General features: G+C 45.6%; 1 protein-coding gene across 2 annotated transcripts; it reads left to right on the plus strand.

Annotated features, from left to right (window-relative positions):
• The first annotated feature begins 769 nt into the window (after positions 1-769).
• On the plus strand, positions 770-8,111 carry LOC106607551 (N-myc proto-oncogene protein). Of its 2 annotated transcripts, none has more exons than XM_014204588.3 (3): positions 770-942; positions 1,525-2,230; positions 5,681-8,111. In XM_014204588.3, exons 2-3 carry the CDS (start codon positions 1,546-1,548, stop codon positions 6,466-6,468), a joined length of 1,473 nt encoding a protein of 490 aa, XP_014060063.3. In that variant the 5' UTR covers positions 770-942; positions 1,525-1,545; the 3' UTR covers positions 6,469-8,111. The 2 variants fall into 2 exon arrangements, with proteins under 2 accessions (XP_014060063.3, XP_014060064.3); XM_014204589.3 differs by having other exon boundaries at positions 5,684-8,111.
• Positions 8,112-11,270: the final 3,159 nt, after the last annotated feature.

Consider the following 11,270-nt stretch of genomic DNA (forward strand, 5'->3'; position numbering starts at 1 on the left):
ATGGAGGTGCATAAACAAAGACAAAGAACGTTATGATGACTGCTTTAAAAGTGTAGACTATCAACTCAATGTAGGCCTATAGGTGTGTTTAGTGTAAGTAATGGTTATAAATAACATGTTAATTATTCACTATTAAGAACAAAATCCGTACTTCGCTTTCAACTCATGGTTCGACAATTTACCGCAGATAAACTACAACAGCACTTAATCTGTTGAAACGCTCATGTTTTAATCCAGTCCACATGAGGGCGCAGTGATCCCGACTTTTTGATCCAGATATGCGGTTACCTCAATGCCTCCACACAATGGTGAGAGTTGGGTTCAGCTCTAGGACTGAGTAATGCGCCAGGCCATCGTGACTTCCCTGTTATAACAAGCCAGTATAACAGCATATATGCTTTTCTTTAAACAAACAGAATTCACATCAAATGTATTTTAGAGGTTGGATAAGAAATAATTATGGTATGGATTATTGGAGCCTTTATACATAAAAGTATATTTTATGCATTTGCCCGTAATTCACCCCTATCCATTTCTGAAAAGGGGAGGAAATTAGCCATCATGGAGGATAAGGGATGATAATGTAATATTTATTCTCTGGGGAGGGATTAAAGCCCGTCGTGAGCTATAGAAAGCTACACTGCGAGCCAGCCAACATGCCTGTCCGTCTGCCTCACGCCGTCTACCAAACTCGGCCCCGCCCCTCCATGGGCGGAGCTCCCCTCCAACACACACACAGTGGATTGGAGTGTAGGCTATAACACTCCGCAGCCCATACAATGTGTGTCAGAGATCTGTCTGCGCGACGCAAGAGTAGATGTGGGCTCCTAGAGTTTAGAACTGAACTGCGAGAGAGAGAGAGAGAGAGAGAGAGAGAGAGAGAGAGAGAGAGAGAGTGACGAGACAACACACGACTCACACCACAACCTCAGTCAACGCGAGGTGAGCATCTTTCTTTTTTCCGGTGAAAGTGTCGCTTATTTTATTAGTATTGACTCTGATTTGACTACCAAATGGTCAACCTGTTAACGAATACGAATGTCATGGGACTTTTAGAGTTGATATACTTTTGAATAGTTATAATTGCTAGAGGCGTCACTACAGACCCTGGTTCGATTCCAGACTATATGACAACCGGCCGTGTTTTGGAGTCCCATAGGGCGGCGCACAATTGGTCCAGCGTTGTCCGGGTTTGGCCGGTGTAGGCGTCATTGTAGATAATAATTTGTTCTGAACACCTGCCTAGTTAAATAAATGTTAAAAAATAAAAATTAAACTGGTATTCTTGTTTGAATAATATGCCAAGAACACCATCATAGCGGGAAAGGTGACTTCATGTCAGTTTACCCACACTCGCCTCTGTTCTTTCCAAAGTACTTGCAATACTTTTGAGCACTTGGCAGGTTAGCTGTAGAATGTTGTGCATAAGATGTAGGTTATCTGGGCTTTACAATAGGAACTGTATGGAGATGTGTGTCTGCCTTATTTCATTGTGTCTAAACTATCTCCTGTCCTTCTCTACAGGCTTTCCAAGTGTGGGATAGAATGCCGGCGATTATAAGTAAAAATTCCGACATGGATTTTGACTCACTACAACCCTGCTTCTATCCAGACGAGGATGACTTCTATTTCTGCGGTCCTGACTCTGCGCCTCCCGGAGAGGACATCTGGAAGAAATTTGAGTTACTGCCTACGCCGCCCCTCTCCCCGAGCCGAGCGGCGCTACCCGGAGAGCTGGCCTCCGCGTCCGTGGGGGACTGGGGCGACTCGGCAGCAGGTCCCATGAGTTTTGGATTAGGCGACCCGCTGGGGTGCGAATGGACCTCGGAGCTGCTGCTCTTGCCTGAGGAAGATATTTGGGGTGCGTCGGATGGAGACCTGTTCGGCGGCTCCGCTTTGAATAATAACCCCAACTCCATCATCATTCAGGACTGTATGTGGAGCGGCTTCTCTGCCAGGGAAAAGCTAGAGAGGGTGGTCACAGAGAAGCTAAGCAAAGCCATTATCACAGCGGCTGCCTGTGGAGTTAGTAAAAATGTCACTACTGCCGCTGTCATCACTACCAAGGCGTCTGAGCTGAGCCGCTCCGTGTCGGAGTGTGTGGACCCCACGATAGTCTTCCCCTTCCCTGTCAACAAAAGAAACTGTAGCAGCAGCAGCAGATGTCCACTTGGGACGGTCCCCGCCTCTACTGCCCGTTGTAGTGCCAAGGAAACTCAGAGCGACTCCGGTAAGTGAATACCTTCGGCGAGGATGCATACGCAAAATACCCTTCGTTTTGATTACTGTAACCTACAATACAACAGCTAATAGCCTAAAACCTCAATACTAATGCTAAAACCCAGTTTTAGTTTGTTGAATTGATATCATTCTGCTTCAAATAACAGATGGCATTATTATTAGGCTATTGTTATTATTATTGTTTTGTTAGGGTAATAGTAATTGGGGTGATTGGAAGTTAAGAGTTCAAATGACTGGCCCAGAATGGGATTACCTTGTTACGTTCCACACACATGGTGATGGCGGTAGTGAGTGGTTGTGCCACATGAATGAGAGGGTTTATGTAATAGGCAGACGCTTCACCGGCAGATGGCAGTAAAATTGGAGGAGTGTGTGCAATACGAATTTAGATCCAGTTTACACCGAACATCTAGACACACGGGTTGTATAGGGCGATGTACTTGGCGCAGTCAGATAGTCCCAATCTAGAACGTGCTAAATAAACGGACTACTTGATAAAGTGCCTAGTTTCACGATTCGTTGGATGCTATGATTACACACTCAGCGCTAGGATTATTGAAATAACTAGGGCTCCGTGGGTGTGAAATTGCTTCTTACATATTCAACGAATGCCATTCATACCAGCATGAATTAGACAGCATTATGTAAAAAGCAATTTATAGCAACTATTGTGTTTAGTGTTGAGGACGTGTGTGGGTGTTTCGGAAAGGGGGTCGGTGAGAACAACAAAGTGGAAAATTCAACCTCTTTAATAACAGGATAATAGGTTCTTCTAACACCCTAAATAGCCCAACTTTCGTTTGGCAGTTGGCATGGAACTACTGTACGAAAAACTCACGTGAGTAGTTACTAGAGCTCTTTTGTGACGCCTGCGAAAAAAAAGAGACCTCCAACTGGGCAGCGCCGGCTGGAAGCTTGAGCTATAGAGCCTTGCCAAAAGCACACCCCCTCCAACCGGCCCGCTGGCAAAAGAAAGATAGCTGGAGAGAAGAGGAGGAGGGCCTGTTTCTTTAGGGGGCTGACAGCTTTGAACAGGCGCTCCCATCTCGACAGCTGTCTCTCTGGCGCCGTTCCAGCGCCTCGGCTTAAAGCCGGTGATCCAATCACACCACGTTCCCCCGCCCCGCCAGCCTGCAGATGAAACCGTTTGCATGGGCCTCTTCTTCTGCTCGCAGCGTTAAGTCGCATCTATCGCTTTTTTCTACTCGCTTTCCTCACCTTGCCATCAAAAAGAGTAGTAGACGCACTGCAGACTTGAAAGGCAGAATTAGACAGTGTCACTATAGATACCAACATATATCCTATCCATGTTCAAGTCCTATGTGCACAGAATAGGCCTCCTGCGTTTGGTACCCAAATGGTATCAAATGTTGATTTATACAACACTTATTAGAAAACCTACATATGCCTGGAAGCCAAAGGCAGCTGTCACATGTTTATCTGTACATTATTCATTTAAAACAATGAAGGATACACCTCCATATAAAGTGGCTCCCTCTCTTCACCATCTCCACTTCATCTGCGCTGATCTTTTGGAAAATAAAGGAGCTTTGAGCAATATGGTGGATATCTGACAACCAGGTGCTGGCTTTCACCAGACCATCTCTTTCACATCAATGTAGGAAAAGGAAAGGAGACTAGGAGAGGATGCCACTTTACACAATTGACATTTACACCTTGGAGATTCACTAGCACTCACTCACTCACTCACTCACTCACTCACTCACTCACTCACTCACTCACTCACTCACTCACTCACTCACTCACTCTCTACTAGTATGACCCACTTTCCCAGTGAGCCAGATATCATATCACCCAGGCTGTCTCAGCTTCACATGTGGTCTGTCTAGAGAGAGGGGGGAGAACAGAGGGAAGAGAGAGGAGAGGGTAAAGGGAAAAGAGAGGGAGAAGCGAGACACACCCCCTTACCACCCAGCTGAGTCTGTGCTGTGGTTCTGTTTGGATTCCTGTGCCAACTTCTCAGTGTGTGCGTGCGCGTGCAAGTGCATGTGCGTGTGTGTGCGTGTGTGTGTGTGTGTGTTAGATGGCTTCCCGAGGGTCTAGGCGTCAGAAGTGGGTTACTGTAAGCTGTAAAATGCCACACTGCTTTACGAACGACTAAGCTGATAATGATAACCATTATCACAAAGGCATTTTAACTGGGGCTGCTACCTCAATTACTAACTGCTTACGACTGTGTTCTTCTTCTTGCAACTTCAAAGAGGCCTACCCATTATTATAAAAAAATAATGTTTTTTAAGTCAACACATTATTTATTTATTCACTTCTTGTGATATGTAGCGGCAGTAATATACCAGCTTAGGTAAAATGAAGATAAAGAAGGCGGTAAATTATGAAAATAGCTAAATATTTTGTTTTGAAATCCTTCAAGTTAACACCGATCAGGAATTATGACTTTTTAAATGCTTTGCGTATCCCATTTCATCATCAGTAACTGCCTAACTGGTGATGTCAAAACCTTTTCAAGAGTGAGAGAACATGGACACAACTCAGACATTTCTGTAGTGGGTAAAGATGAGCAGGAAAGGCCAAATAAGGGTTGTAGGACTGAAAACAAAGAATACAACCTGTCTACAAGTCAGTCAGATGAAGCATGTAAAAGCCTGTGGACTAGATTAGTGCTACAGGTGACTGACAATAAGCATGAAGAGTACTCTCCTTGTGCAGTGAGTAGAGAGTTTAGTAATGATTTCACTACTTCCACACACACACACACATTTATGCGAGCAGGAGGCAGAAAGACACACACACACACACACACACACACACACACACACACACACACACACACACACACACACACACACACACACACACACACACACACACACACACACATCTATCTATGTCTTGCTATACTTGTGAGGACTTTATGGGGACCAACAATTGATTCTCATTCAAACTCCTATTTTCCCTAACCCTAACCTTAAACCTAATTCTAACCGTAAACTTAACCCCTAAGCCTAAAATAGCCTTTTTTCAAGTGAGGACTGGCAAAAAGTCCCAACTTCTCAGAATTTTTGTTGGTTTACTATTCTTGTGAGGACTTCTGGTACTCACAATTATAGTAAAATGTATAAACACATGCACACACACGTGCACGCGCATGCACACACACACACACACCGCACTTTGCACTCACTGTATATAGACTTTTTCCCCCCTTTTTTTTCTGCTGTATTATTGACTGTATGTTTTGTTTATTCCATGTGTAACTCTGTGTTGTTGTATGTGTCGAATTGCTATGCTTTATCTTGGCCAGGTTGCAGTTGCAAATGAGAACTTGTTCTCAACTAGCCTACCTGGTTAAATAAAGGTGAAATAAATTTTTTTTTTAAAACCCACACAGGTGACATAGTTCCCACAGTTGGTGAGTCAGAACAATTACCTAACTCACTCTTCTGTTTTCCTTTCCCAGAAGATGAAGACGATGATGAAGAAGAGGAGGACGAAGATGAGGAGGAGGGCGAAGATGACTCGGACGGCGAAGAGATTGATGTGGTCACCGTGGAGAAGCGGCGAGGCTTGTCGCCCTTGGCCACCGGCACGGTCACCATCTCAGTACGGCCGAAGACGGGTGCCGCTTCCGGGGGCGTGGCCTCATCTGGCGTCGTGAGCCGATTCGTTAGCAACCGGGGATCAGCGGGGTCAAACGGTTACGGTCAGGAGCTGATCCTGAAGCAGAGTTCGGTCCACCAGCAGCAGCACAACTACGCCGCTCCCTCGCCATACGCCTCTGACGATGATCACGCACCCCCCTCCAAGAAATATAAGACCTCTGACGCTCCTCGCCAACCTTCCCGCACACTCTCTTCATCATCATCATCATCGACCTTGACGTCATTTGGCTCCTTCACAATGGCAACGGCAGGATCCAAACACAAACGCAACGCCAGCGGTGATAGCAGCCCGCGTGGCGGTTCCTCTGGTAACTCCGACTCCGAAGACTTCGAACGGCGGCGAAACCACAACATCCTGGAACGCCAACGGCGCAACGATCTCCGCTCCAGTTTCCTCACACTCCGCGACCACGTACCCGAGCTGGCGAGGAACGAGAAGGCGGCTAAGGTGCTGATCTTAAAGAAGGCGGCAGAGTATGTGTCGTCACTGGAGGTGGACGAGCTGCGGCTGACGCAGGAGAAGGACAGGCTGCAGGCGCGGAGGCAACAGCTGATCAGGAGGTTGGAGCAGGCCAGGACTCGCTAAGACTTGTCAGTGGCACATAACACAAACATAGGCACACACACACAGACACACACACACACACACACACACACACACACACACACACACACACACACACACACACACACACAGATGAACCCCCTTCTCTCTGTCTCAATTTATATACACACACACACTTGGAGCGACACAGGAGAGGCGGGTGGCCGGGCCACAACAGGACTTTTACTTCCGCCACTTTTTTTGCACATTTGTTGACGTTAAGAATGTTTAGAGTTTTACATGTTTCAGGAAAAAAAGAAGACAAAAGAAGGAGGGAGGTGAAAGAAAGGAGAGCAGGAGCATGCTTCTCTGGGTCCTCTCTCTTTTGTATCATTTTTCTAGAAAAAAAGAAGAGAAAAGAATGAGAGAGGTGAAAGAAAGGAGAGCAGGAGCATGCTTCTCTGGGTCCTCTCTCTTTTGTATAATTTTTCTTTTTTTGTACCTTGTTTTTTTTAACTGAATGTGACACTTACATAGCCCCAAACTTAGTGACTTTCAAAGGGGTCATGTTCATTAGGGCCACCATGGCAAAACATGTTGTAACGGAAAGCAAAAACCCGCATTTCTCAATGGACAAGTTCAGGTATTCCCTCCCTGTTTCAGTCCATTTTCTACCGTTGGGTGCGTAATAAATACACCCCGGGCATAGTGTATTTCAGAGTTCAAAGTTCTCACTTAGGAGCAGAGTACACTTTCTATGCCTTCACCACTGCAAACAGAAGACCCTAGTAAAACCACAGTATAACAAAGACTGTAACGCTGTCACACGTTGGCTCACAACTATGATGTCAAGAAGTTTTGGCGTCTCTCTCTCTCATCCTCTCTCCCTCTCCCTCTCCCTCTTGTTCTTCCTCTCTTGCACTGGTGCTCAAACTAAGGGCTCTATTCAATCCGTCTCACAGAACTTCAGCGTTCCAAGGTGATTGAAATTAGCGGAGACTGCGTTCATGGTAAACGCTGCATATGTCGGCTCAATGGGAAATTACCAGCGATACAGATTGAATAGCGCCCCAAGTCAATGGATGTAATAACTATGTACCTTGCTAGCTGACACTTTTGTAAATAACATTACTGTAAATAACAGAAATACACTCAGAATCTGCCTTGTTTTATATCCATTTTTTTCTTTGGATTTTTATACATTTTGTCCAAAAGCTGCCAATTAATAGACTGGAAACTTTATACCTTTAAAAAAGTACTGTAATGGCAACGAAACATTGTAATATAACAACATATTGTTTAAAAAAAATCTGTCTTCCTACCATGATACTAATTCTACACATCTTTATTACGCTTTAGTGTTATCGTGAAAAATTTGATACTTATATTTTTGTAAGAAAATGTGTTATTGGTAGATATCTTTTTATGTCATTATTTTCTTATTCTTCTCTCTATTCAAAGTGAATTATTTTGTACAGAAATGTGTTCTATCATCATGTACCTGACCCTTTTTCTTTCTCTTTTTTTCCATTTGTTTATGTATTTGTAAGTATCGGTGCATAGAACTTACTGGGGAAACAGATATAATATGTTTGTTGTATCATTCTTATAATGTACATTTAGTGCTGCAACTCATAGCACTTTGAAATACCTCATTTTGACAAATAAATAGACATTGAAAATAATTACCTCTCAGTATGGACATGAATCATCATCATTGATAATGTGAGCAATATCTCTGTCTCTCTCTGTCTGTCTCTCCGTGACTCTCTTTGTGTGTGCTCCCTCTCCCTCACTCTCTGTCGCTCTCTCTGTCGCTCTGTCTCTCTCTCTGTCTCTCTCTGCACTGGTAGACTAGTGTCTGTCTCTCATTCACAAAAGAAAACGAGCCGAGAGTTTGTGGGTGTGTGTGTCCTTAGAATCCACAGTTCAGCACCCCACAGCTCTATCCCCCTCCCTATAGCCACTCACACCCACCCACACACACCTACGCACACACACACACCAAATGGATATGAACACACACACAAACACCCTCCTACATTGTTCACCCTGTTGCCATGGAAACTGGTGCAGCTGCAAAGTGGCAGACAGCGAGCGTGTGTGTTTTTTCTTTTATTTGTCTGCGAGAGTGTGTGTATTTGAGTGTGTGTGTATTTGAGTGTGTGTGTGTGTGTGTGTGTGTGTGTGTGTGTGTGTGTGTGTCTGTCTGCTTTTTGTATCCCTGCTCGTGTGTGGCCTGTCCCCACTAATATCGCTCCACTCCTCTCCACTACAATGCCAAAACAACACTGGATACTGTTTACCAACATCAACCACATGGCTCTCATCCCCTCCTTTTCTCTTGCCTTTCCTCTCCCTTTCCCGCCCTCTCCTCTCGCCCATCCCTCAGTCTCTCCATGCTGTACTTCAGCCAACTACGTGCCACATACACACCACACACTCTGGGGGAATGGGCAGGATTCTGGCCAACACTCTTTCTCGCTGGAGTGCTCTGAAAGAGAAATCTGTTGCTCCAGACTGGAGTTAGAAAAGAGATGGAGAGAAAGGGATGCATATTTTGGAGAGGATAGGGGCACTGTCATAAAAAAAGACATGAGTCTAAATTTAATATTTGTTTGTGTCTTTGTGCACTCTGTGTGTCAAGTTATCCTTTGACTAGGGATTTAATGCTCTTGTTGCATACCTGAATAAGAGTGCCGTATGTCAACAAATGATTTCTGTTTTGGATTTGGCCATTTTGGGATTGAGCCACCTGGGGTGAGGGGGTGGGGGCATTAATGGGAGGGAGTCTTACTGTCTGGTGGATTACATAACAGGGGTCTGGTGTCTTTGTATGGTTTTGTATGTGTGTTTCTGTGTGTTTCTGCATACACGTGTGTGTGTCTTTATGGGAGTCACCCCTTACTATCTGCCTAATGGTTTATAGCTTATCACACTTGGTTATCAGAGAAAAAAAATTAGGGACAATAACAAATACAATTGCATGGGACTGCATGGATTATGAAAACCAATACTGTACATTTGAGAACTCTGATATAACACTGGAATACATTGCATTGCCCATGTCCTAATCTATTACACACACACACACACACACACACACACACACACACACACACACACACACACACACACACACACACACACACACACACACACACACACACACACACACACACACACACACACACACACTTCTCCCCACTGTACCCTGAAACTTGCTCTACTGTAAAGCTGCCCTGCTCCTGAAATGAGGCTAATTGTTAATGTTCTGTAGCTGTCAGTCCCTGGCCAGCAGTCTCCTACATTAAGCAGACATATTGCCAGGGCTTCTCCCTGATTAATATACATTGTCTGTCTGTCTGTCTGTCTGTCTGTCTGTCTGTCTGTCTGTCTGTCTGTCTGTCTGTCTGTCTGTCTGTCTGTCTGTCTGTCTGTCTGTCTGTCTGTCTGTCTGTCTGCCTGCCTTCCTTCCTTCCTTCCCACCTGCCTGCCTTCCTTCCCACCCACCCACTGGCCTACACAAACACACACACCATGTGGGGTGGGGTAGGGTGTATGTGCATGTGGGTGTGTCTCACACATCCTTCTTTACGACTTGCACTGCTGACAACACTGTTTACATCTCACTGTACTGCAGAGACACTGAATCTGTATTCAGCATGTCAACCTCTCCATATGGTCAGAACAGTAGAGTAGGTATGGTGTGTGTGTCTGTCTGTGTGTGTGCCTACTATATGACTGTGCCTGCGCACACCTGTATATGAACGTGTGTGCTGTGTTAAAATGATCCATTCCTATTCTTTCCAATGCCATCTTCAGCAGCTACTATTTTTTGCTATTGTTTTGTTATTTTAATCTGTGAGACGTGGCCAAGCTCTGCCCAGACAAAGCATGCCCACTGTGCCACGACTGACTCTGTTTGCCAAGGGCCTTGCCATTGATGCCAGGGGGTATCCATCTGTTGTGGGTCAGGGCAATATAGTCGCAGGTGCTGAGGGAGGATTTGTGTGTGTGTGTGTGTGTGTGTGTGTGTGTGTGTGTGTGTGTGTGTGTGTGTGTGTGTGTAGAGGGTGAGGGGAGGGGGGGGGGTATTCGTAGATGGGATAAGGAGGGGGGAGAGGTTGTTTGAGAGGTTGTTTGGGGGTGAGCTTTGGGGTGAGGACTGGGGGTGAGGGAGTGGGCACTGGGGGGGGGGGGGGGGGTTACTCAAGAGTTGCCCGCTGCTGTTGATATAGGGGATAAAATATGTGGCCCACACAAAGGGCGGTGGAGCTACAGTAATTGCTGTGCACACAGAGAAGGGAGGAGGGGGAAAGAGGGAGGGAGAGAGGGAGAGATAGCAAAAGAGTGTATGTTTGTATAAGAAAGAAGAGAGAAAAGGAGAAGAAGAGAGGGTGGGAGAGAGAGGGAGAGCGAGCGAGGGATAGAAAGAGGAGCGGCAGGAAGGGAAAGAGAAAATGAGAGAGCGATGGAAAGAGAGAGGGAGGCCTCTGAGCATTTGATTAAAGTTTACCAAAGTTTGAGGAGATTAGCATACAGATGGTACTGAAGCACGGCCCTGAAAACATCATCCTCCCTTTTTCCTCTCCTCCCCTTCTCTCTCTCTCTCATACACACACACACATTCATGTGTGCGCACAGTGGCAGAGCGGACTCATTGAAAAATCCTTGAATAGCCTTTCAAGTGGATGGCCACAGCACACAGCGAAGGACAGAGAGACAGAGTGAGAGCGAGGGATTGAGAGAGATAGAGAGTGGGGAAGAGAGAGAGAAAAAAAAGAGAGGGAGCGAGCATGAGGGAGGAAGAGGAGTGAGATGGATAGAGATAAAGAGAGAGA

The sequence above is a fragment of the Salmo salar genome, chromosome 06, assembly GCF_965601325.2.
Source record: "Salmo salar chromosome 06, fSalSal1, whole genome shotgun sequence".
Lineage (NCBI taxonomy): Eukaryota > Metazoa > Chordata > Actinopteri > Salmoniformes > Salmonidae > Salmo > Salmo salar.

Coding starts and splice junctions, on each gene's coding strand:
- LOC106607551 (XM_014204588.3), top strand. CDS start 1,546: ATGCCGGCGATTATAAGTAAAAATTCCGACATGGATTTTGACTCACTA. Junction 2,231..5,680: donor GGAAACTCAGAGCGACTCCG/GTAAGTGAATAC, acceptor TTCCTTTCCCAG/AAGATGAAGACGATGATGAA.